This window comes from Carassius gibelio, chromosome B10, assembly GCF_023724105.1.
Source record: "Carassius gibelio isolate Cgi1373 ecotype wild population from Czech Republic chromosome B10, carGib1.2-hapl.c, whole genome shotgun sequence".
NCBI classification, from domain to species: domain Eukaryota; kingdom Metazoa; phylum Chordata; class Actinopteri; order Cypriniformes; family Cyprinidae; genus Carassius; species Carassius gibelio.
In genome coordinates, this window is record NC_068405.1 from 11,160,588 (window position 1) to 11,185,885 (window position 25,298).

The 25,298-nt window shown below is 39.0% G+C and overlaps 2 protein-coding genes and 1 long non-coding RNA gene across 8 annotated transcripts; 1 reads left to right on the forward strand and 2 right to left on the reverse strand.

Annotated features, from left to right (window-relative positions):
• Positions 1-96: 96 nt before the first annotated feature.
• Positions 97-2,285, reverse strand: si:ch211-113d22.2 (CD59 glycoprotein). 2 transcript variants are annotated; one of them, XM_052567967.1, is made up of 3 exons: positions 2,127-2,285; positions 1,207-1,320; positions 97-548 (listed from the first exon to the last, which is right to left on the reverse strand). In XM_052567967.1, the coding sequence occupies exons 1-3, from the start codon at positions 2,173-2,175 to the stop codon at positions 331-333; spliced, it is 381 nt and encodes a 126-aa protein (XP_052423927.1). In that variant the 5' UTR covers positions 2,176-2,285; the 3' UTR covers positions 97-330. The 2 variants fall into 2 exon arrangements, with proteins under 2 accessions (XP_052423927.1, XP_052423926.1); XM_052567966.1 differs by having other exon boundaries at positions 1,207-1,347; positions 2,127-2,273.
• Positions 2,286-2,977: 692 nt separating this feature from the next.
• LOC127966833 (transforming acidic coiled-coil-containing protein 1) lies at positions 2,978-23,783 on the reverse strand. 5 transcript variants are annotated; one of them, XM_052568125.1, is made up of 13 exons: positions 23,608-23,783; positions 14,005-14,108; positions 9,528-10,518; positions 8,186-8,246; positions 7,637-7,796; positions 6,494-6,549; positions 6,042-6,170; positions 5,870-5,946; positions 5,710-5,753; positions 5,466-5,626; positions 5,280-5,386; positions 5,061-5,181; positions 2,978-4,958 (listed from the first exon to the last, which is right to left on the reverse strand). In XM_052568125.1, exons 1-13 carry the CDS (start codon positions 23,658-23,660, stop codon positions 4,890-4,892), a joined length of 2,133 nt encoding a protein of 710 aa, XP_052424085.1. In that variant the 5' UTR covers positions 23,661-23,783; the 3' UTR covers positions 2,978-4,889. The 5 variants fall into 5 exon arrangements, with proteins under 5 accessions (XP_052424085.1, XP_052424084.1, XP_052424083.1 ...); XM_052568124.1 differs by having other exon boundaries at positions 14,005-14,111; XM_052568123.1 differs by lacking the exon at positions 23,608-23,783 and adding an exon at positions 17,148-17,925.
• LOC127966836 (uncharacterized) lies at positions 16,454-18,768 on the forward strand. The gene is made up of 2 exons (XR_008155709.1): positions 16,454-17,001; positions 17,076-18,768. It is a non-coding gene; the product is annotated as an uncharacterized LOC127966836 (long non-coding RNA).
• Positions 23,784-25,298: the final 1,515 nt, after the last annotated feature.

Sequence of the window (25,298 nt, forward strand, 5' to 3'; positions counted from 1 at the left end):
GTGGCCCCGCGAGCGGATGCTTACTTTTCCATGCTTACTGGAAACAGACATTCAGAGATAAAGATAGCTGAACAGAGTCGAATCAGACAGACCATCAGCATTTGAGCTGGTCATTTATTAATTTCATTAGTTAACCAGACGCTCATTTGAGCTCACATACAACAGAAAATAAAAGAGATGAACACCAAATCTAAGCAGTGTTTATTCAACCCCTGTATGTGTAACAGCAAAAACACACTGATTATTCTGCCTCCCAACAGACAAAAGCTCATCTATCAGTTACATGAACACCTGTACTCCATCATTTATTTCTGTATTTGTGTTACAGGTTTACAGGGAACTGAGAGCCAGTCTAAGCAGCAGGAGTCCCAGCAGCAGGACGGGGCTGGAGCTCAGGCTCGAGGAGGTGTTGTGGTGCTCCCCATGGCTGTGGGACCGGTGAGGGCCGTTACACTCGTCGTTGAAGCAGCATTCCAGCTTCATCTCCCCATTGCTCATGTGAGACTTGTCACAGAAGGACTTATAAGCGCATGACTTCATCACGGAGTCTGTGGTGAGGAAAACACATGGTGGATTTAGAGGGTCTCTACAATTTAACGCTTACAAAAACATCTGCGCAGGCCGAACATTGCTGAAGGATGCGTCAAATAATCCATGTTTGGTTTGCACGCTTGGTTGAGAGTGTGTGCAAACCAGCAGAAGCAGTATTATAAAATAGTTGTGAGCAGGGCTAGTTGTCACAAGAGTTTCATGCGTCTCATTAACTGCAGGTTGAGTCAGAAGAACAAATGCATAATTGTTTGTTTTCTGCACAGTGGCTTTAAACAGTCTTAAATCAGCATCAGCATTTTTATGAATTCAGTCTTCCAAATCTTTATTTGCAACCAAGTCTTTAAGGTGTGTGTCTATAGTCCTACAGAAATGGTCTTTCTAAAAAATAAAAAAAATTAAAAATCACACTGGAATAAACTGGATCAAAACATGTGGCAACTAGGCCCAGCCTCACTTACTGTATTGAAATCAAACACAAGACACACACACATACAATGACTACAACTGCTAGTTGGTCAATCTAGTTCTCAAGACACAGTCTTAACATGGTGGCTGAGTTTATGCCACTGGCCCCTGGTCCGGAGGGATGTCACCCCCATGTGTTCAACATCCAAACTGCAGTGTGAATCACTGTGTGTGTGTGCATGTACTCACTGGGTCCTGTGATGGTGGAGCAGGCATCTGAATGAGCAGGACACACAGTCGAGCCCTGCCGGAAACACTCGTCCGCGTTCTTTGCCACACAGGTGTAACACTTCAACCCCTCACCTTCACATATCGGACAAGACAACACAGCTGATCTGAGATTAAACCACTTCAAACTTGATACAGATGCTATTCATCATTTCACAAGGACAGTAGGAAAATCAGATCATTTATGTTTTGCTAACCGCTCTTAGTACTGTATAAGAATTAATTTTGCTGCATTGCAAAATGTATATGAAATAAGGTTTTATTTACATATTTAATACATGTTTATTGTAAACAACAACAACAACAGAAGTAATAATAATAATCAACTTTTTTGTAAAAAAAAATTATAGACTACACAGATTTCTAAAGTCCGACAAAAACTGAATATTTTACCATTTTTGGATTTTGGATATTTTACAGCGTTACATGTACTTAGTAATAAGCCTGCTGTAAATTATACATGGTTACATCCAGTAGCCCAAAAAAAGGTACATGTTGTTAATTTAATCAAAATTCTCAGTACTTGATTGTATAATTACTCGCTAAACTGTAAGTCATCCTTGTTAAAGTGTAATTATACATTTAAGTTAATTAACAACACATACTTACTATATGGTGAGGATTAGGATCAGGCTCTGGCTACTTGCATGTGATTATGCATAATTATTTGTCATGATAATAGTAAGTATGAAACATGGACACCTTAAAATAAAGCGTCACCAAATAAAGTATAACCCATCACTTCAAGCATTTGTAAAATCTCAATAACAGAAGTATTAACACTTAAAGCAATGCCAGCATTACATTAATAACCATAAAGTGATGTGAAAGTATTTGGATAAGGTGTGTTTGGATCTGTTTGGTACTATAGAGATACTCACTGTGTAGCACAGCGGCGAACAGGACCAGCGCGGCGAGGACAGTCTTCATGTTGAGGAGGAGGTTGTATTAGAAAAGTGCTGGGACAGTGCTGGGACAGTGTGGAAGTCTTAACTAGAAAACACCTCAGCACCTCTCCATAATCCCACAGTGAGCATCCATCACATGAGCATTACTCTGGATTAACACACACTACGCTTCTGCGCAAGCAACAGCAAACTGGGGAGATGGAGGACGAAGGGGGTTGCACCAGGAAAAAGGGGAAATTATATATGATCTGGATATTTCAATATAGTTTTAATGCAGATTTTATACAAAATTTTGTGTAAGACTTTTGCAAATCAATTATACTTACCAGAAGGCCACAGAATGCTAATTTGACCAATCATTTTTATCTGTGTATAGTATAAATGTATTGTACAGTATATATGTATTTCCAACAATGTTTTGATTGACTGCTATAACAACATAAGGACAGTCTCTCTGAGTGCACATATTAATATCCAGTCTACCCTGTCACCAGATATCCCTCTTAAGAAGAGCTTAGCTGCTGTATGCAACACTCTCACAACATGACAATCATTTCTGTATACTGCGACTATTACTGCCACATGCATCTTTGAAATAACTTTTCACTAAAAATAACTTTTAATGGTTAGTTCATGTTCATCCCAGGTCCATTAAATAATAATAAGAGAAACCACTTTTAATGTTGATATATTGAAAATATTAAAATTAATAAAAGCTTAAGAAATATTTGAATTGTCAGTTCGTGTAGTAAACGGATCTTAACAAATGAAATCTTATTGTAAGGTGATGTTAACCAATATTTATATGAAACTCAAAACCAGTGTCAAGCGATTTTTTTAAATTTTATTCAGGGAATGCATTTATGCACAAAATATATATTAGTCAACAGGGTTTCTGTGCAACCGTCTCTTTCTCGTCCACTTTACAAACATTAATAACACAATAAAAGATCATGTTCTCATAAAAATATACACAGGTCAGTGAGTACTGTAAAAAACACCAACACGCTCTTCAAACAACAACATGACAATTTACAGGCTCGACTTCTCCACACGACCCGGTAATGTTTGGCACATGGACAGCGGTTTCATTTGGCAGTTGGTCATTCCGAGCTGAAAAATATTGCATAAGATAGCACAAAGGAATTGTGGGTAAAAAAGAAAGAAAGAAGCAACAGCCAGTAGAAAGCATCACTTCAGCCCAAGGGCACATACTTTAGCAAGTCTGGCAAAAGATTGTCAATTCTTGAAATGACTTCATTAAATGTTTTGAAAATGATTCGGTCCATTTGACACAGCTCAGTTAAACGGAGTGTAAACTTCATGCAGACTTCGAAACCAAAGTAATTCTTTAATCAAAGAAAGTTTAAGTGCTTTCAGTTAGATTTGTGATTGTGCTGTTAAATTTTGCAAGCAAGCATTTGATCGGATGATTATGACCTCATGGCTAGAAATAAGTCAGAACATCTATTAAAACCAGGGCTCACCTAATATGATAAATTATGATCATTTGGCACCTAAACACACAGAGAGTAAGAAAACAATGGATGGAACTACAACCGTCTACTTCTACGAACTCTCTTCAACAACTGCTTTGAATATTCTGAAAGCTACTCGGTGAAATAATATTCCAGGTTCAGTACGAGTTCAGCTCGACAGCATTTGTGGCAGAATGTTGACTAGCACAAAATGTAATTTTGACTCATCCCTTCTTTTCTTTAAAAAATAAATAAATAAATGAGGCAATGGTGATGTTCTTACAATTAAAGTGAATGGGATTTAAGGAAATATGCAGCTTCTAATTTCGTAAAAGCACTTTCATTAATTTGTTTCCTGAAACGTGCATATTATTTGAGCTCTAAATATAATGAAATCATAATTTTAGGGTTTTTTAGTGTTTAAGGCTTTATGTTTTAATGGTAATGACGTAGTATTGTCTGTTAACGTTATACAAAAAAAGGTTAGGCAAGCAATTCTTCACACTAAAATCATGTTAACAGGCATATTGTGTACTTCTAGTGCCCATACTATTGACATATTGAATATTTTGATGTTTATATTTACATTTACTTCCATTGTGTAAATGGCACCTCTGCTAGGATTTCTGTAACCCAGAATTGTGTGATTTTTTTTCTTTTTTTACAGACACATTTTGATGGTAACCAACATTATACCACCAATGCATTCAACTTGTACTGAACCCAGAACAGTTCTTAAATGTATATCAGAACCTCTAATATATAAACAAATAATTACACAGGTTTACTTTCCAAAGCAAGTAATGCAACTACAAAGTTGTAAATAATATGATTTGCTCCCTCCGTTACAAATAGCAGCAGTGCGATCGTGTAAACTAAGAACAAGTCCAGTGACCCTCATCCCATGTCTGTTTCTTTCCACCTGAACTCTCCCAAACGCTCAGAACAGCCAGCAGAGATGAGATCAGAATCAGATATGTGGGTGGTGTGTCCCACCGTCTTCAATGACAATACACCACCAAATATAGGTGCAAGTCCAACATCAGCATTTCATGAATCTGTAAAAACATTTGGGACTCTTTTATTTGATATTCTTCAGCTCATATCTTGTGTCTCCCAGTGCCTGAACCAGACCCATGGAAAAGTGACTCCTTTCCAAAAAAAAACTAACAAAAAAAACCATTGGGAGATCCAGTGGCATTCTTGGTCAGGGTGGGTTTGGGTCAGAGAGGGCAATATAAGCAGATTCTCCTTCCTCTTAGTCCGTGGTGCCCAATTTTGCAATGAGCTCGTCACAAATCTTAGAAAGCTCTTCAATCTCTTGATTCTGGAAACAATAATGTGAATTTTAAATAAGGTTTTCTTGGGAAGAATCTCGCTTTGATGTTGCAGCATGTGTTAAATTGCATGTGAGTGTGTGAGCGTTCACCTTCTGTTCGAGCGCCCGCTCGAGGGACTCTGCCTTCATCTGCTCTTTTCTCAGGCTGGCGTTTAGTGCCACGCTCTCTGCGTTGGCCTTTGATCGCACTTGAGCTATTTCCTCATTTGCTCTGGAAAAACATACGCATGTTAGAGATCAAACCATAAGAGTAAAAAACATTCGATTATTCCATTAGGTTGCATTAGAACTGTTGTATATCGCTCTTACTTGTCAAGTTTCTCCTCTGCGTGGATTTTGAGGGTCTGATAACGTTGTTCCTCCTGCCTCACGCGTGTGAGGTATTCCTGAGCGCACTTCTTTAGCACTTCCTCATTCTGACAAGAGACCAGCACAAACATCAGTGCATGCCCAGAGGAATCATTTATAAAGTCAGCGTTTCAGAAGATACCTTACCTTCTTAAAGCCCTCGAGAACGGTCTTCATGTTTTCGTAGCGTCTGAACAGGTCGGAGAGCGAGCGCTCCACTGAGTTGAGGTCTGTGAGGGCCTGATCTCTCTCCAGGGTTATCTGTTGGACGCTTTTCTGGGATCCAATGTTTTTTCGCTGCTCATCTTCTGTATTGGGATAAAAGCCAGACATAAAACATTTAACATTTACATTTTATATTCAGAATTGTATTAAAACGGCTCTGACTCACCTATCATTTGAGCTACCGTCTTCTCATATTCATCCACTATTTTCCTATTGAAAAAGCAGTAAATAATGTTATAATGTTGGAACTGTACTGTGCAGGCATTAAACTTGTGCGTAAAACCATCCCCGGTGCATTCTGGGAAGGGTTCTAGATTAGGATGTACCTCATTTCAGTAACTTCCAGTCTACTCTCTTCATATTTCCTCTTCCACTCATTGGCTTCGATCTCTTTGACAATAATCTACAGGTACAAAAACATAATTTTACATGTACTGTACATTGTAACGAGACTGCATATTTAAAACAGTGTAGACACAGGGCAGATGTTGGTGTTACCTCTTCTCTGATCAGCGTGAGCACCGCTGCTTTATCTATCTCACTGAGAGGAATTGAATCCAGCCCTGGACTCGTCTTCACTATGGTCTCACTGTCTGAAGAGCTCAGAGTCTTACACAAACTCTCACTCTGAAGAATAAACACAGTCAGAGGAAAGCTTTAGCATCTATTTCATTTTGAATTACTTTACTATATGGTAACATACATAACACCAAAATGTTTCAATAAGATGAAACAATGACTGCACTCTTTCCTCTGAGCCAGTTATTAGCTCGACCTTGGGCAGATTAAGGTCTGTGGACATCATAATCCTCTTAATGGGTTTATAATTATGAATCCCTGTCGGGCAGATAAATGGCACCTCTGATAGGAATTCATGTGTCGAAAGTAGTCATATTTGCAGGAATGGCTTGGATATCGTATCTAATAGACATGAACAAATCCGTACTTACAGGAGAGGAAAGGTCCTTTTCATCATCAAACTGGTCTGTTATGCCCACTGGCAGATCTGATTGAAAAGAAAAGCTAATTATTACTGGTTTGCACCATTTCCTGTGATTTTATAAATAGTTCTGTTGTTTTTAGTTTGCAAGTGGAGACAGATTTCTAAAATGACGAATCGGTATAATAAAGTATTTAAACCGTTTATTACTGATAGTTTCTCTATGGCTTAAAAAATAAGATAATAAAAAAATAATTCATGAAGTAGCCAATAGAGGGCAGCACTGGCCCTAGTAAAAGACCAGTCAGATCAAACCTGTTTTTATACAGTTATTGGATCAAACGCGCTAAGATAAGAAGACTTTATCCAGGTATTTAAAGTCCTCATGCAGGTATTATCTACAGACAAGCCCTTAACGGCATTCGCAACGAATTTATCGTTTGTAATGTCAATTATTTCTAGGTAAAACAATATTCAGCTGCATCCTATGGAGGGCGGGACTTCATTGTATCCACTGTGATTTGATTGGATCATGTGAAGGCTATGCTATGATCTTATTGGTTAATATTAGCTGCTTGTTTAGTCCTGCTTAAACAGGACTTCAGCAGCAAAATTAAAAAGGACTATTTTGTGAAGCTGATATATTTACATTTTCATAAAAGACTATGACAACAAACATGATTTTTTTTTTTTAGAATGGTTTTGATTTCACATGGTCTTTACACAAGGTCCCTTTACACAGAACCATTTACTTTTCAACATCCATTACACTGCTATATTAACTGCTCATCCACTTCATTAACTAACACAATCTTGCCTAACCTAATTGCTCTCTGGTAGCTCAAAAGCTCCTATTTAATACTGAATGGGAATAACAGGACTGTCTGCGACTGGTTTTGTTTGCTGGGCAAATGAATATACGAACAGCTATTCTTTTTTTGTCCTGAAGGAGAGAGAGAAGCAAGCAGAACAAGTAAGTCTGTTTCCCATTCATAAGAGTCTGAACAATGCCCCCAAACTGTCCGATCTGACAGAGCAGTGCTTGTTAAACCTCATTAGTGACATACTGATCCAGTCTCTAAAGATTATTGATTTATTATCTGACAACAAACACTGCTACAATAGAGCAGACTGAGAAGTAACAAGCCCTCACCGTCTGCAGTCTTTGTAGAGGTGGTTGTTTCGGTGCAGTCTGAAAACTCCTCCGGCCCGTCCTTCTGGCCCATGACAGTGGAGGCTAGCTTCTCCTCATCTGTGGCGTGATGAACGCGGTGGGGCAGTGTAGATGCTGGATCTTCCTGCTCGTCTTTCTCCTGTAAATGATAATAATTTTATAGACCTGATTTATAATGTTTATAGGCTGACTTCACAGATTTTGCACGGATGGTAAACAGATTTTTTTTTCTGCATACAAAATAGCACTGCAGTTCAGCTGTGAACAAGCCAAATATTTGAACAGTCTAAAAAAAAATTGTCATGAGTGAAGGAGCAAGGAACAGGATGTTTGCCAAAAGTCACTGCCGTGGTCACAAAGTCCAAGACAATACAGCAAATCTAGAGGCTTTGTTTATAATATATACTTATGTTATGCTTTCACAGTCATCTACATACCCACCAACACACACACAGATATGCAAATACATGCCCACACAGAACAAGATGCATACAATTTGCAATTTGTTGGACAGTATTGAAATGATACCTGATTGCAGACATCCAGGACTAAGGACTGATTCTCATACTTCTTTACTTTACATGAGTTCCTGGAGAAAAGAATATTGACAGAATCAGAACATGCAAGACACAATGAAACAACTTTTAACAAAAATAATACTAAATACAGATTTCGATAAACCTATTATTTATCAACATCATTTTTTTTTTTTAGTTTGCAATATAAATAAATAATGGGTGATAAATATGACTGCAAATATGGTAGTTATAAATGATAATGCAATGGCATCGGCCAAAAACTAGCTTTTCACGAGATGCTGCATCCACGCCAGCAGGTGTCCAATACAAGACCACTGTGGTATTAGCCTCAAAACATTTAAATTGCATTATTTTCTATGTAAGCTATATAAGCTATGCGGCATTACCTTTGGCATCTTTTGAAAAACTCACTGGTTAACCACTCAGAAAGAGCAATTATAGTCATTAAATTCTAAAATAATAATAATAATAATAAACCTGAAAATACATATTTAAAATCCTAAGACTGTTTTGTGCTTTACAACAGTGTTTAATAAAGTGACCATCTACATATTGGCCACCACGAGAGAGTCAGATGTGAAAATCGCTACAAAATGCCCATGGAGTAAATCAATTCTGTCTGCCAGACAGTTAGAATACAATGAAATAAATAACTTCTGCCCTAGTTTAGAGGACTGATTCTGTACATGATTTGGAGCCAGAGGGCAGTTCAGCCTTCAATAGAGCCCATGACATGCAGCGGGACAGAATAGATCAACGAAAGTACAGGAAAGGAGGGCAGGAGAGGATACTTACAATAGAAAACAGAGAAACCGCACTTGCTCAGTGGTCCTGAGGACAGTATGAGAGAGGAAGGGACAGGGGAGGGAGGAAGCAACACACAGAGGGGAGGGGATGTGGAGAGGGGAGGGGACGTGCCGTAAGACATTAGAGGGCAAGATTGAAGCATGAAGAAAACACGTAGGAGTGATTTTAAGCTTCGTGACTTTCACAAACACATAGGAGTTAGTTTGTAGAGGGGATGCCATAGTTAAGTGGAAAGTGGGAGTTGTATACACTGGGAAAGTGTAAACAAGACTACCGTAAACTTTACGAACGTAAACTACGTATGAAAAACGATTGTGCCACATGAACGATGTATGACTGGACAACAACTGAGATGTTGAAAAGAAAGTGTACCATACCAACAGTAAAAAAACAGAAAAGGTGTGCCTGATGATGTTCAGTAGGTGAAAATCGCTTCTTTTTGCTCATTTTATGCACAACATCTATATACAGATGCAACACAAAACATCGTCTTATCTCCCTGTCTAGCATTATATGCCACTCACGTGATGATCCTGTCTTTGATTTTCTTCGGAGACTGTCCTGATTTTTTCCGCTGCTCCACAGATCCCTCTGGTTTGTGTTTGTCTGTGAGCTCCTCAGGAGTTGGTTTAATCGTGTCACTACCACCTAAGGTCTTTGATGGCTTAAAAGGATCAATAGAGTCGTCGAAGTTATCAGGGTCAAACTTATATGATCCTTCAGGAAGTGTTGGCAAGTTACTAAGTTTACTGTTCCCACCAAAAGGATTAAAGTTGGGATCATCCCACTGGCTTGGGTCAAAGTTGTAGGATTTTTTAGGAATAGGGATATCATCAGTGTCCTCAGATGGCGGTTGGTCTTGTTCTGATGATGTCTGCGGTGGTGGAGCTGCTGTTTCTGCAGCTTTTGGTCTTTGTTTTTTTGGAGTAGTCAGCTTGCTGCTTGTTTTCTTTCCAGACCTCTTGGGTGGAGGTCTCTTTGCTTCAGCATCATCAAGTCCAAACTCCAGCATTACTGGCTGAGCAGGCATTTCATCTGTCACGTCTGATTTAGGAATACTGGCATTGGCAGGCGGAGAGTTCTGCAACTTGGACCCTCCGGTAGCGAACGGATTTATGGCATCATCAGACTGATTAGGGTCAAAGCTGTAGCTCCCCTTTGGAAGTATCGGAGGATCGTCATCCACCTCATTGGGGTCTACACCATTCAGTGGGGCCTTTACCTTAAGGGAAGGAGGTCTAGTCTTGAGGGACTTGGTCTGTGGTTTGGAGGCTGGCTCTTCAATGTGACCATTGCAGGTGTTGGTGTCATCTGTTGTTCCTGCTTCAGCAGGATCGGGTTGGTCCACATCCATGTCAGCAGAGGAAGGCTGGTTCCTGAGGTTCAGAGCTGGGGTTGGGTCCACACTGCTCTGCTGCACCTCCGAGGCAGGTGCATCCTCAGGAAAGCTCTCGTCCAGGGTCAGGTTCTGGGTTTTAGTTGTGATGGAGGTCAAATGATTTACTTCTGGGAAACCTGTCAAGAGTAGAAAAGGGAATTATTTGTCTATGGTCTACAACATTTATAGAATTATCCTTTTGAAATGCATGCAATAGTATGTTACAGAATATTCAAATACCACCATCTTATACCACTTTTCTTGTTATTTCAGGGTGTTTTTACTTTTCTTTCCATATGTTCTTAGAGCACATACAGTATGCTTTATTGTTCAACCTATGGAGGACATTTGAAGAACAGACTTCCTTACGACAGAAAAGGCAGGAAATGCTTCGCTCAGGATGCTAAGAGCTGAACAATAGTCATCTCCTCCCTGTCTCCAACAGCCATTAAAAACTCAACAGCAGAACTTCAAGCAACAATCAAATATAAATGTGGGCTAGCCCATTTTGGATGTACTGGATTGAAGAATTAAAGTCTGCCATGATACGAAGAAAAACTGCTTCAACAACTGTAGCAATTCTAGATGCAACACAAAATATGTGGAATTATGATTTTGCCACTTTGAAAACACTCTCCATTGACAAACAGTCCTGCTGGCAGATTTTGATGCAATAGCCTGTTGCTAAGAGACAAGAAGAGACAGTCTATTTATAAATGAGATGTAGGACTTCACTCTGACCTCCGACTGAGACAGCTTTAAGAAATACTAGCGGTTATCTGTTCAAAATATTTATATGCAAGAAAGAACATGTCCAGTGACGAGAAGACCGTTTCTCACAGTTGAATTTGTGAATTCAGTAAGTGCTCCAACACGACATGCGTTTGAGTTTGTTTGAGGGATATTCTGTAGCGGTTAAGACTCAGGTGTGGTAACCGAACGGTTGCAGATTTGATCCCCACAAAGACTAAGACATGATTCCTAACTATTGTACTCTTAAGTAAGGCACTTAACCAAAGATTTCTCCTGGGGATTGACCTGTAAAAAGTTCTTAGCACTGTTCTAAAGTAACATAACGTGAAAATCACATAAACAATTATAACTTTTAGGCTATAATTTATAATTTTAGGCATAACGTTTTAACTGTAACACAGTGGTTTCCACTGGACATCCAAAAAGAGGAACTTGAGTTTTACCAACTATCATTTTAAGGAACTAGCTTTACGTGTATGAAATTAGAACAACATCAGCATTGAAATGATAATATTTCACTCACAGACCTTCCATAAGTCCTCTCCAATGCCCATGCCTAGTCTTTCTCCTGAAGGTCTAGCTATCTCTTCCTCTCTGTGTCTTTTGTACACATCTGGTAATACACTGTCCCTCAGTGTTAAATGAGATGGCAGACAGCCCTTGTCATCAAGGACGCAGAAACACTCTGATCAGCACTTTTGAAGTCTGACTACTCTTGACATCACTTCCAGAGGTCAAGGCTCCTCCTTAAAATTCATACTGCAAGCTCATTTCTGCAATGAATAAACCTTTTGACAGATAAAGGCCATGTCCCTATAAATTTGATGTCCTTTTTTAGAAAGCTCTACAGGTTTTATTTACTCTCTCTCAAGTTAGGGCCTTGTGATTCATTCATATTGGATAGGTAACCAAAATGTTGGAAGATTGTACTCAAGGAGGCCATTTTGAACACATGACTCGAAGTGAAGGAGAATCATCAGACACACTGCGATTGGTTATGCAACCAGCTCTAGTGGCTGTGACTTCAGCTTTCTCTTTGTGTTGGGAGTGTGCTGCCTCGAAAATGTTTATATCATCGAAACAGAAAAGCCTTGCTATGCTATGGACAGCATGAGCTAATAATCAAATCACAAATGCTTCATGCTTCAGTAATATACTCTGACGTCCAAAAGCAATGGATGTCAACAAATGTTTATCTGACTTTACACTGAAGGCGCAGCAGGATTTAGTGTTTGGGGTGGAGACAACACAATAAGGCTTGTGTTTACATAACCACAAATTGTGGCTAAAGCACTGCTAGCCATGAAAATGTGTGTTCCAGATGCTGGTGTATATCTGTACAGCTGTGAGGATGAGGATGTGGTGGTGGAAACTGGATTGTGCGTTGCAGGAGCCAGACTTTTACTGTCTGTCTGCTCAAGTAATCCGAACCACGACACGTAGACTTGGAAAAGCTGTGTCTATTAGCCTAGAGCATACTGAGGAAAATGTCCAAAAAATTCCCTGAAAAAGTTAAAATATTTTTAAAAAATTATTCCTGAGAAGTATAACAATCAAGCTTCCAGAAATTAGGGTTAGGAAAGGAACCAGAGAGAAAATGTTAATTGTAAATAAACTAGCTAGCAATCCTAGCTCAGTTTCAGTGAGTGCAAATGTGTGTTGTAGAGTGTCTGTGTGTGGCATTTAGAGCAAAGAACTAAATCACATGCTGTGAGCCTTTGATCTTGTCCATTGATAAATGTGCTCTGAGAGGAGCAGGCGCTTTTGTTCAATTCCAATCTCCTGAATTCCAAGCTGTGCACTTTTCCCACACTGGGTCAGGGGCCTCTCTTTACCCAAACCTCTATTTTCCAACCTCAAAACCTCCTCCTCTCAGTTAAAAAAATGTAACTAATACTGTCTGCACTGTTAAAATCAGGCAGAGGTTAAGATGCATGGATGCCTTTGACTCTTTGCAGTGCAAACACACAAACGTTTTCCTCCTCACCTATGAAACCACTGGAAGACTTCAACAGAGCTTCTCCCAAAGACTAAAATACGATTTCAGATGAAAAACAATAGTAAGATGCATGTTTTCTCATGCATTCACTTAACTGTAATGACAAGTCAAATCTTAGAGCGTTTATGAGATTTTAATGGGCAGATAAATTCCTCAAAAATGTCTGGGGAAGTGCAGCTGTTTTGAGTTAGTGATACGGTACACTCCCTTGAATTTGGACACATGTCTGATGGCAGAAGAGGAAACAATGCAAGCTTTTAAGTAAAATAAACTATTTTGGATAAGGAACAGGAATATGAATCGATGTGCTTGTCAAAATCATCAAATTTATTGTAGAAGACAGTAAGGCCTTATACGAATGGTACTCAATTTGCATTTGCAATTGTTCTTAAAGATACATTTTAATTTAATTCAGTCAAACCTATGCTAAAAATGTTTGTAATGTTTGCACTCGATCATAAGGGAGAACTTTCTTTGTTTTGATGGATGGTTTAAATGAAATGATAAATCAGACAAAATAAATCCTTGCTCATTTACCCGCCTTCCAGCAAATCAGGTGCACTTACATTGCTATCTAATTTATATTCATGACCCAAGCTGATTTATTAGATAAAGTATAACTTATAATGTGCCTGCTCCACTATGTCTATGTTCGCAATAATACTTAGGAATGACAAGAAATGCTACCAACGATATATTGCTTTCAAGTGACACTAAAAGACCACGTATAACCGCATACTGACATACTTTCCTTTTGTTGCCATGGCAACATCCCATTGCATGAGTGGAATAGAAGCACATGCAGCGACAGGTGCTCTGTGGCATCTACCGTCTGTATCTATAGCTCTCTTTTCTCGAGGTCTTCTTTTACCTGTGCTCTCTGTGATTGGTTGATCCAGTGCTGGTGGTTCTTTATATGGCTGATGGACAGGCGTCTCAGCTTCAGGTGTCTCAAATTGGCCCTCTGAGTCCGAACTGCTGGAAAATTAAGAGAACTTTATGGTTAGTACTTCGCCTAAGGGACACTGCCATGGTTATTTGACACAGCTTAATTTAAATCAGAATGAATTATGCAGATCTTTGAACAGGAGTGATCAGTATAAACATACAAACTCATCAGATCATCAAATGACATCAATATTTAATAAAACATTTTGCGCATGTGGCTTAAAGGAAAAACGCCACCGTTTTTCCATATTCCACTATTTTCTTCCCTCAACTTAGACGAGTTGATATGTACCTTTCCCATCTCAGTGCGCGCACTCAAACGCTGTAGCACGTGGTGCTACTTTGCTAGCATTTAGCTTAGCACCATTCATTCCTTAGGATACAAACATGGATGAATTTAAAAACAACCAAACCCTTCCAAGTTTTCCCTATTTAAAGACGGTTACATGAGTAGTTACATGAGTAAGTATGGTGACACAAAATAAAATGTGTCGATTTTCTTAGTGGACAAATAATGATAACTATAATGTACCTCAGCACAGTAATATCATCACTCCTGAAAACTCCTCATGTTTGTTGTATTGACGGAAGTTAGATGGAGGGGGGACCGGGAGTTTTCAGGAGTGATGATATTACTGCACCGAGGTCGAAGTGCTGCAAAACGCTAGCATAGTGTCGCCGCTTGAGTACGATTGAGTACAGGCAGTGAGACAGGAGGGGTATGAATCAACTCGACTAGGTTGAGGGTCATAGTGGAACATAGTGGAATGTGAAAAAATGGTGCCATTTTCCTTTAAAGGTTTAGCCTTGGGTGAAATGAAACTGAACTGAACTTTCTAGATTAAAGGAATAGTTCACCCAAAGATTCTCCTGGAAAATTACTTACTCATCCTCATGATGTTCCAAACCCATATGACCTTATTTCTTCCATGGAAAACAAAAGAAGCATTATGAAATCATGCTTCAGTTTCAGAAAGGACATAAAAGTGTCACAAAAGCAGACCAGGTGACCCATGTGCTTTTTAAAATAAGGGAATGATGACTTTAATTTCAGCTTTTAACATATGACTTCTTAAAACTTCTTAGGACCCCATTCATTGTAATTTAAAAGGGACCTCCACTTTCCAACTTCCCTATAGTTAAACAGTTGAGTTTTACTGTTTTCGAATCCATTCAGCCGAACTCCGGGTCTGGCGGTAGCACTTTAAGCTTAGCTTAGCATAGATCATCGAATCTGTTTAGACCGTTAGCATCTCACAAAAAAATGACCAAACTATTAAGAACTATACTCTCAGTGATATTATGCAGCGCCTGAAAATGGTCCCCAGCAACTCTGCAACTACACAGACAAGCTGGGGACTATTTTCAGGTACTGCATAATGTCACTGTGCCTGCTGCACCAATGGTACGACAGCAAAGTTCCTTGATTATTATTTCGGAATGAGAGTATAGTTCCTAGCCATATCAGCTGTTTAACTGTTTAAATCTAGGGGAGTTGGAAAGTCACTCTATTTTCAAAGAAAGTGGAGTGTTCCTTTAATGGAAAAAGACAACAGCAACAGTAGAACAACATTCAAATTTTTAGGAAAACTATCCTTTTTACACTCAGAAAAGAGCATAATGGTCAAGAGCCTGAGCTGAAAGGAAAGAATTGTTAATTTATTGTGAGTGTGTGTGTTTGTTTGTGTGTGTGTGTGTGTGTGTGTGAAATCAGTCCCCAATCTGGGAGAACTGCCCGGTCTTGTTGCACCAGGCCACCTGCAGCCCCATAATACCGTTAGGGAAGTAATCATTACTAGTCCAGCAAACAAACACAACAGACAATACCATGAGGAACTTAAGCTATAAAGTGTTATTTAATAGGTTTAGAACGAATTTTGCAAACCCAACTCAAACCCTAAAATCACTGTGTTTTTCATAAAATCCCTGCCTGCACAACTCATGCTGCTTGTACTGACTCACACTGAGCCCCACAGAAATAAGCAGCCCTCTACAGAATGTGTGGGTGGCTAACTGTGTGTTTTTCTAAGTATATTTACAACTTTCATGATCCTGCCACTCTTTTGGGCCATTGTTCAGGTCTGTGTAGCGATTAATTTGTTGCAGTCTTTCAGGCTATGAGGCGTTAGGAAAGAAAGGATTCTTCCAGGAAAGGAATGTTAGCAGACAGCTCAACAACAGCACATAGACAGGATGTCAACAACACGGCTTAGGGAAAACAAAGCAAAAACGTTTTGCCTAGATGACACATATGAATTATTGTTACATAAACAAAAACAGAGATAAACGACATTTTTGCATTCAAGTCTATAAAAATAAGGTCCTCAAAAAACGGCATGTCTGTCGCACAAAGGTATGGGGGACAAGGATTTCTTCAAATCTTCAACCCTAATTATAAGCAATAGCACTATTAATGCAATTCATAGCATCGACTAATAATGAAGCAGAGTAATAGACAAATAAAAGTCTTCTTTTTAACAAAAAAAAAAAAAAAAAAAAAACGTATTGAGAAAGACAGTGTTATCTATGGGCAAGGAAATTAGCCTTGTCACAATTGGGGGTTGGGAGAGGAGGACGGTTGAATTCTGATCTTTATCTGAGCACAGGGACACATTAGATTAACAGCTAGACCCTGAGCCATGCACACTTCCTAAGGAAGCTGAAAACACCCAGAAACACACCAAGAACACACATATAGATGCACAAACATGTGTACACGCCACTTTCCCCAACCGTGACTACAGCACCAACAGACATCAACATTGAGCCTCTGATCTCTGACTGGTTTGATCCATGTGGCTGACTGCTAAGCCATGGCTGTCTGCACAGCATTCAGAACAGTTAACACCATCATCTGACTCAAACAGGTGTCTGGAGGTAGCTTTTCCAAGGTTGGCCCTCTACTGCTTGATCTTTCAAGGTAAGGACTTGATTTAAGAAAAGAACTAAAGAGAATCGTAAATAACAGATATCCCACACTTCCTTTCTCTAAAGCAACCTGAAACACCGACTTCACATCCTCATTTCCGTGCTCACGCTGTGAAGTTCACAAGGTTCCAAACTTGCCTGCAGCCATGAGACCTTTCGTCGTCCTCTCGATCTCTTGGCATAGCCTCTCGCGCCTCTTCCGAAAGGGCTTCGTCTTCCATCCCCAAATAAGTCTCCCCTTCTTCCTCCCCTCCTCCTCTAACGGCCGACCAGGTCCATTTGGCCCACTGCACTGGTGACAGCCAAGACATCTTCGACCTCTTGCTGGTGACACGCCAAGCGTCTACAGGAACACCTTGTGGGCAAATCCAAACAAGTGAGTCAGTCTCCCCTTGCTTCTTTTTCTCTCCTCCTGTCTTGCAGATGTTTTTCTCAGTGGTAGGCAACGCTCCTCGTGGTCTTGAAGTCGAGCTTCATGTTTTCGTCTCAAAAGCTTAGTTGCTTCCTTCCTCTCACGCGACTGTTGATGTTTTCTCACAGCTTCCTCTTTCTCAGTGCAGCTAAGTAACGAAGAGTTTGCAGTCTCCTTCTTTCCCTCGCAGACTACCACAGCAAAGATCAGCTGGCTGCCAGATAACTCCCCATCCACCCCTCCTTTACGGGATCAGACTATTGAGAAGAAACTAATGGGGGAGGAGAAAAGAGCATGCCTGTATCTCTGGTCCAGCTGATTCGGCATCCCCCGTTTTGTAGGAATGGTAGCTTCCTTCCCAAACAGAACCGCCTCTCTCATAAATAGCAGAAAAAGGGAACACAAACAGAGGCTGAAGAGAAGGGAGAGGGGGGCTCCGTGGTTTCGGTAGGGAGACTGTGGAATGCAGGGCTGAGCTCCTCCTCTGTCTTTTTTCCTTTAACCTCCTCTAGCCTTGAGCTCCAGCTTGCAAGCAGGAAAACCTGTTCTCTCACTTGTCCTTTCACATTGTTACCTGTTTGAAATGCCTCAGCAGATCGCCTGGGGGTGTCAGCGTTCCCATGACTAATTTGTACTCATACCAACATCCTTTTCCAACAAGAAAAAGACCACAAGACCTCTGCAGTATCTATAAAAAACTAAGTATTGAGCTTGCCTTGAAAAACAAAAAACTTATAACACTACCTCAGTACTTTCGGTGTGCACACTGCATAATCTTAATCAGGATAATGGAGTGCTTAAGGATTTAGTTGATGGGTACTGCACCAAGTATCTCCATTCTGCACCACAACCACATCCTTTGATCACTGTCAGTCTAAAAATACAACCCCAGTGAGGCCGTGTTGCTGGTCGTTGCCATCACAAAGTCTACCCACACAACCAGAGCAAAGGTTCTCAATGCCATAAAGTGTTTGAGCTTTGATAAAATGTCCTAAACAATGTTGGTGTGAATGCAAAGACACTGAACTAAAATCTTTATGAAACCTCTATTAGACCATGAAAAGCAGATGTCCCTTCAAGGCTCAGGGTAACTTATATAACTGATCTCCATGGAGAAGATGGGTCATTCCACATCAGAGGTCTGCAGATATTTCAGGCAGAATTCATTCTATGAGACACAGTTAAATGTGCCTGTATGATATTGGGAGAACTGGTTCTTAATGCTAATTGTGAAATGAGTACATATTGTTAAAAAGCTTGGGATTTTTTAGAGCCATGTTATTTAAATGTGTATGTAACTAAGTGAATGATGTTTTGGTGAAGAAATTAAATGAAAGCAAAATGGTGGAGACTTTTCCTTTTCCTTATAAAAGACCACCCATATACGTAACCTCACGGTTTGTGAGGTTTTAATTCCACATGCTCAGGATATGAGGCTAAGATTCCGTTATGCAAGTTGAAGAGGACTGCACGAGGAGGTCTCACATTTCAAACACACGTGGAAAACTTGGCAGGAGACACAATAGAGGCCTGAATAAAAGAAAACGCAACATAAAAGACATAACACGCCACTGAAAAGAGTGCTTCTCAGAAAGAAACATTGCTCTTTTCCCAAAACAATGACTGGGCACACGTCTCAGGACATTTCCCGTTACCAGACGCTGAGCAACCCAAACAGCCCTAAATATTATGGTTTCACAGATAATCTTGGTTTAAGGGGAGGGTGCATCTGTGCTTCTAATTACAGATTTCACATTTAGAGAATTGAACAGATTGAAGCCGTTGAAGCTCTGTGTTTAGATCCACCCAACAGCTTGCAACCGAACCACCACGATTGGGACTTAAAGAAAGACCAAAATCCCCTGTTTGTCACAAAGGAGAGAGATGAAAAATGTGAAGAATTTCAATCAGTTTGTTCTGAGACCTGGGTGTAACCTGGGCGGCACTCAGCACTTAATTTACAGAATGAAGGTATAGTGTGTTTTACATTTGCTTGTCAAGAGAGGCTCTGCTCTTTGAAAGCCACTTCCACCAAACCCAAATGTACTGGTTTGAAATCTTGAAAGGAACTGAGCTAAGATTCCAAATCTTAGGAATCTAGTTTTTTTTGGTTAAGTGTTGCTTTGTTGATCTACCTTTGATACGGAAATCAGAAGCGACCCAAAAAAGGCTGATTACTGCAAGAACTTTAAGGGAAATTTGACCAATCAACACTTGCTATTTTTTCCCAGACACAGCTGTCACGACCTATGAACTTGTGATGTCAGACCAGCTTAACACATCATAATGACACTCTCCAACAACCTTCAGAGCATCATATTCCTGTGTTCAGTGCCAGGTTCAGCACGATATCTCATAAGCTCTCAGCATCCAATCTTGGTTGAGTATGAATGATGACATCTGCTACTAGGGAGACTTATACTCTTACTACATTTTTTAAATCATCACAAAAATATTCAACTGCTGCATTTGAAATAGGCTATGTTTCATAGGATCATATATGTAAGAATGCCATCAAGAAACAATTCCCGCCTATGTATTTAGCCTTGAAGGAATTATTAGGTCTGTAAAAGAGAGATGTGATAACAGGCAGCCAGTACTAGACTGAAGCAAACGCACATGAATAAAGGGAGCAGAGCCATCTTACATAACAAACCTTTACTGATGTGACAAATGGTAGTATTATGGTCATTTGTGTCAGAACGGAGCTCATGCCTCAAGAAAAACACATCTTCACATGGCTGCACTCCATCGTGTACAAATGGGAGCCAAAAATAGCACAATCAGCTAAATAAATACTTCACATTTCCAGAAAAGACTGGAACATGATGGGCAATAAAAAGTCACCTCTCCAGTACTGATAGGCTTTATGTTACTTAATCTATATATAAAGACATATAGAGACCCAGTCTATTTGTAGTCGAACAATAATCACTGTTATTTTTACTGGAGTCACAAGACGGGGAGAACAGCTGTCCAAAAACAACTCGCATGAGAAAAACCACTCCCTTCAGAGTAAGGGTGTATCTCAGCACCAGGCCAGAAACACAGCTCACTGTTTATTCCTGGTTTATACAGGAGAATAATGTGAGATTTTGGTTAGATTGCGATCAAACATTATCAGTATACTACGATGTAAATGAGCATACGACAAACATTAGCATATTTTTATTTTTTTTTACAATTTGAATGACTGAAATTATTTAGCCACACTGTTGTGTTAATAATTAAAGAAGATGCAAAGTTCAAAAATATGACAAAATTATGAAATTTTAATAGACTTAAATATTCTATATATAATTTTGGAGTGAGTTTTCTAGATGAAACGATAATAAACAGCACTGTATAGCAGTTAAAACCATCTCTTCCCTCATGAGTCTAAAGTCACAGAGCCACCTTGTGGAGAAAAACTGAACCACTTCTAAAACTACTATGAGTGCAATTACAAATCAACAAAATAACAAAATATGCCTTAACATTACCAGATATTGGTTTTCAATCACTTCAATTAAAAAAAATAACCAAAAATTAGGTCAAGTCAAATTATGTATTAAGACGTATGCATAAATTATAAAACACAATGACAAGGTCATGTTTAACTTATATATATTTATATATTTTATTTATTGTAATATCTCACACATGGAGTGGTATTTTCTATAATGTCTAAATTCTAAATCAAAATACATATCTGATATGACTTAATGTATAATTAGTATAAAACAAACAATATAATTTACATTCTCAAGGATTAAAGATTAAATGGAAATAAAAATAAAAATGATTGCACATCCATCAATTAGTTGGCGATATGCACTAAGAATGTAAACAACTAATGAACAAAAGAAGAAGAAAGAAACCGCTTGGCACGCTTTTTCTTTGCGTCCGTTTCTATAGTGACTCGTCGATTCGTCACTCTGTTGAGAATGTCTTGAGTCTTAACCAGGAACATACTCTGAGTTGAATGAACTTACTCCCGGTAGCGTTTTTGGAACCACATACCTCGAGTAAGCAAGGTTTGGGGTTAATCAACCGAGAGTCTAGGGATTAGTTCACGGTAAGTTAACCCTGCTTTCTGGAATACACCCCTGCCCAACAGTGGAAAAGCAGCTTTTGTTTAGGGAATCGTGTGTGTATTTTAAAATAATGCCAGAAATAACTGTTCTTACATTTTCTGTTACACTAATGATATGCCAACACCATCACAGAAATTGTAAAAAAAAATAAAATGTTTTAAATGTAGATCCATAGTATTTTAATGAAGTTCCATAGTATTATCGGTTCCAACTATAGCTAGGAGGATAGAAATAAAAAAATAAAAAAATTGGGGTAATTTTGGCTTTTTTAAAAAAGTTTAAGTATCTGACCAAAAGTTTTTGAACCAATAATTTCGGAAAATATTTTGAGCTGCTGAAAAGACAGCACACTGGCCACATCTGCTGGTCAAATTGAGGAATGCAAACAGATTTTTACTAAAGGGTCATGCTTCACTATATTTTAAAATCATAGCATGTTTCTAAAGTTCAAAATGAAAAATGAGTTCAAAAGTTTTCTCTTGAGCAGCAAATCTGTACATCTGAAAGATTTTTGAAGGATCATGTGACACTGAAGACTGAAGTAATGATCACAGGAATAAATTACAACTTAAAATATATTCATACAGAAAACTGTTATTTTACATTTCAATGTCTTACCTGTATTTTTAAACAAATAAATTGAGATTTGGTGAGCATAAGAAAAAAAAACTGTAGTGTATATATTGGTAGTCTTTAATACATGAACTCCATGCTTTCATAATCATCTTTATTTTGTACTTTTTTATTCCATAAATGTTTTCTAAAGCATGTCACTATTACTCCCACTGTGTGTGTCATCACACTCTAGCACACTTGACGTAATACATCACAACAGAGAAACCCGGCACAAGTATGCGATTGTCCATATGAACAGCCTTAATCACATGCATGAATGCAGAATATCATTTCAGCGCTGACCCTCTGACCCAAAACCCCCCGACCCTCTCAAAACAGAAACAAACATTCATCAGACGACCTCCTTATTAGGAATACATAGAAATAGAAAGGAATGTTTGCCAGAACACAGGAGGAAAAAACTTGAGCTTCAAAATGCCATTTTTGACCTGCGCTCTGGGAAAATGGAAACATTGATTAAAGCGTCCTTCTAAGAAGTGCTACCAGCATGGAAGAGCTATTTTTAGTTTTTAAACAACAAGCACTGCTCAGAATAAAAACCTTCAGTCATGACCTATCATAATATTTCCCATAAATTGGTAATGCGTCAGATTTTCTGATTCAAATGCAATTTATTAAACACAGACTCAATGAACCAAGTAGAATTTCCCACCGATGCTACACATTGTGCAACTTCAACACGAAGAGGTTATGAATCATCAGTACATTTGAATATGAAAATAACCTACACAAATGATGCCACATGTCAAATCGAGTTTACCAAAGGAAGGAAACTGGCGTTCAGTATGGCTTAAGGACCTAATCTAACCCTCAAGTCTAGCTGACGTGTCATTTGTAACCTTTACAACCCACTACAGATGTCATAAGGTTTATGGATGCTCTTTAAGATATAAACAAATTATCTGAGCATGATACTACTAAAAATATACTTTCAAAAAAACACTCTTGTCATGCCATATTATTGCACTTACAGTAACGCCTCGCTAAATAAAAGGCTGTGCTGCAAAAGGCCTGAAACTTGTCAGTGTACCTAACAGGCGTGGGGTTATTTACACAAGAACTGGGGTTTGATTTTAGCAAAGCATTGTGTTACATAAAGAGGATTCATTTAAACATGTCTGAAAAAAAGTCTGTGATTGAAGCCCGGAGCTGTTTCATGCAACCCCATCATAGAAAAGACACTTTTTAACCCTTTAAGTTCTTCAACTTCACATGACTCCATGAGAAACGTCACCAGCATGACGGCCACACCTTTGCTGTCACACCATACACCGGGAAGTGTTAGCAAACACAACACATATGACACAATAACACTGACATGTCTCTAGTAGGAACAGGTACAAGATTAACTCAGTTTTACTGCACATGATTATGCAGAATAATAGACATCATAGGCGTTAAGTGCATGCAGAATATCAAAATAGCATGACATCTATCGTATGAAGTTAAAATATGCAATGCAAGTCAAACTTACATGCTAATGCTCTGCTGTTTTATGGAGTTGGTCTTGCTTTGGGATCCCCCCATGACGCCGGTCTGTTTAGAGCGTGGACGACTAACTTCAAGTATGTTTTCAAGACAGTCCTAGCAGGTGTAGCTGGCTCATTCTGGCTCAGATGCCTCCAGCAGTGATGGTGCAAAGTGTGTCAGAAATGCTGAAAGACTGCTTGTTTCCACGCTGTATGCCCCTCCCACCTCAGCACACACACACACACACACACACACTCCTACAGTAGTTGCAGTAGCACATGACCTCTAAACAAACACATACACACACTCAAGCTGTGAGTCAGACGTGGGACATTTCATGGAACGCTAGCAGGGAAAGTTACGCATCCCGACAGGTTTATCTCATTGTGTTGTGGATGGACCTGCATTGATGATCTCAGTGATCATGTTTTTCTGAACAAGCACTGACGTGGACAAAGTTCAGCGCTGCTAACAACTCTTTCTTATAGACGAACTAAAAAAATGTTGCTTGTGACAGACTTAATAAGGTTCAATCTCACATGTGGGTCAAATCTGATTAGCTGATCTTTTTTTAGACCACATCAAGGTAAAAACAATGTGACATTATGTTCTATAAAAGGCTCTCGTTTGGGAAGACTGAATGCAGATAAGGAAAAGAACAGCAGTATGTGTGGTGATAGGCTTGATATCTAATTGAAAATGTTAGCAATTACTCCCTCTCATTCCAAACCTCTTTGACTTAAATATGGAACATGAAAGAATGTATTTTGAAGAATGTTCTTGCTGCTCTTTTCCACACAATAGAAGGGGATGTGGACTCAAAAACCATATAATAGATTTGTGTGAGGAAAAGACTGAAATTTAATGCTGTCAAAAATCCTCAACTTCCACAGCACGTTAAACATCACACTCTTACTTGAAACTGTGCATCAGTTGAAAGACTCATAAATAGTCATATGTAGCTTGACGCTAACGTTAGCTCTAATGCAGCTAATGGCAGGTGCAGTTCTTCATAATTTTTTTTGTCATGATAATTCACGCAAGGTCGTAAGAAAATGTTTTGTTGTATTTTTATAGTAAGGCTTTTGATAATAGTGGGGTAAATGTTTACTGAGATTGAAGCGAGATTGGAGCTTTGTGTTTTGGTAAACCTTGAAATACCTGAACAAAAGCTAATAGTAATGGTGGAATAAAAACAAAAGAATAATGATAAAAGAATAATGATGAGGATTTTGTGTCATACCTGGCTGATGTGTGAAATGCTAATTTCGTGAGAACAATAGAATCATGAATGGGACAGTTTTGCCGGTCCAAACATGAGATAATCGCTCTCCACAAGTGCTTACAGGGGTCATAAATCTATTTTATTAGCCTTTTATTAGCCTTCTCTAAATGGTCCCCATTCACTTCCATAGTATTTCTTTACCTACTGTGGAAGTCAATGGGGACCAACAACTGTTTGGTTCTTCAAAATTCTTCTTTTGTGATCAACATGAGAAAGACACTTGTATGGGTTTGGAATGACAGGAGGGTTTTATTGTATGGAAAACAGCATCTTGGACATTCTGCTTAACATGTCCTTTGTTTTCCCCAGAAAAGTCATATAAGTTTCAAAATGCATAAGGGTGAGTAATTTATGACTTGTTTTGATAAGTGAACTTTTTATTTAAGACCTGGACGGATAAAAATAAAAAG

Bases quoted from the DNA above. Each gene is read 5' to 3' on its own strand.
- si:ch211-113d22.2 (XM_052567966.1), bottom strand. From the start codon at position 2,175: ATGAAGACTGTCCTCGCCGCGCTGGTCCTGTTCGCCGCTGTGCTACAC. The intron at 1,348-2,126 runs GTGAGTATCTCT...ATCTCAGATCAG, and splicing joins GTTCGCCGCTGTGCTACACA to CTGTGTTGTCTTGTCCGATA. The intron at 549-1,206 runs GTGAGTACATGC...TCCTCACCACAG, and splicing joins CTCCACCATCACAGGACCCA to ACTCCGTGATGAAGTCATGC.
- LOC127966833 (XM_052568122.1), bottom strand. From the start codon at position 17,320: ATGTCTTGGCTGTCACCAGTGCAGTGGGCCAAATGGACCTGGTCGGCC. The intron at 5,947-6,041 runs GTAACACCAACA...TTGTACCTGTAG, and splicing joins TCACGCTGATCAGAGAAGAG to ATTATTGTCAAAGAGATCGA. The intron at 5,182-5,279 runs GTAAGAGCGATA...ATGTTTTTCCAG, and splicing joins GCAGAGGAGAAACTTGACAA to AGCAAATGAGGAAATAGCTC.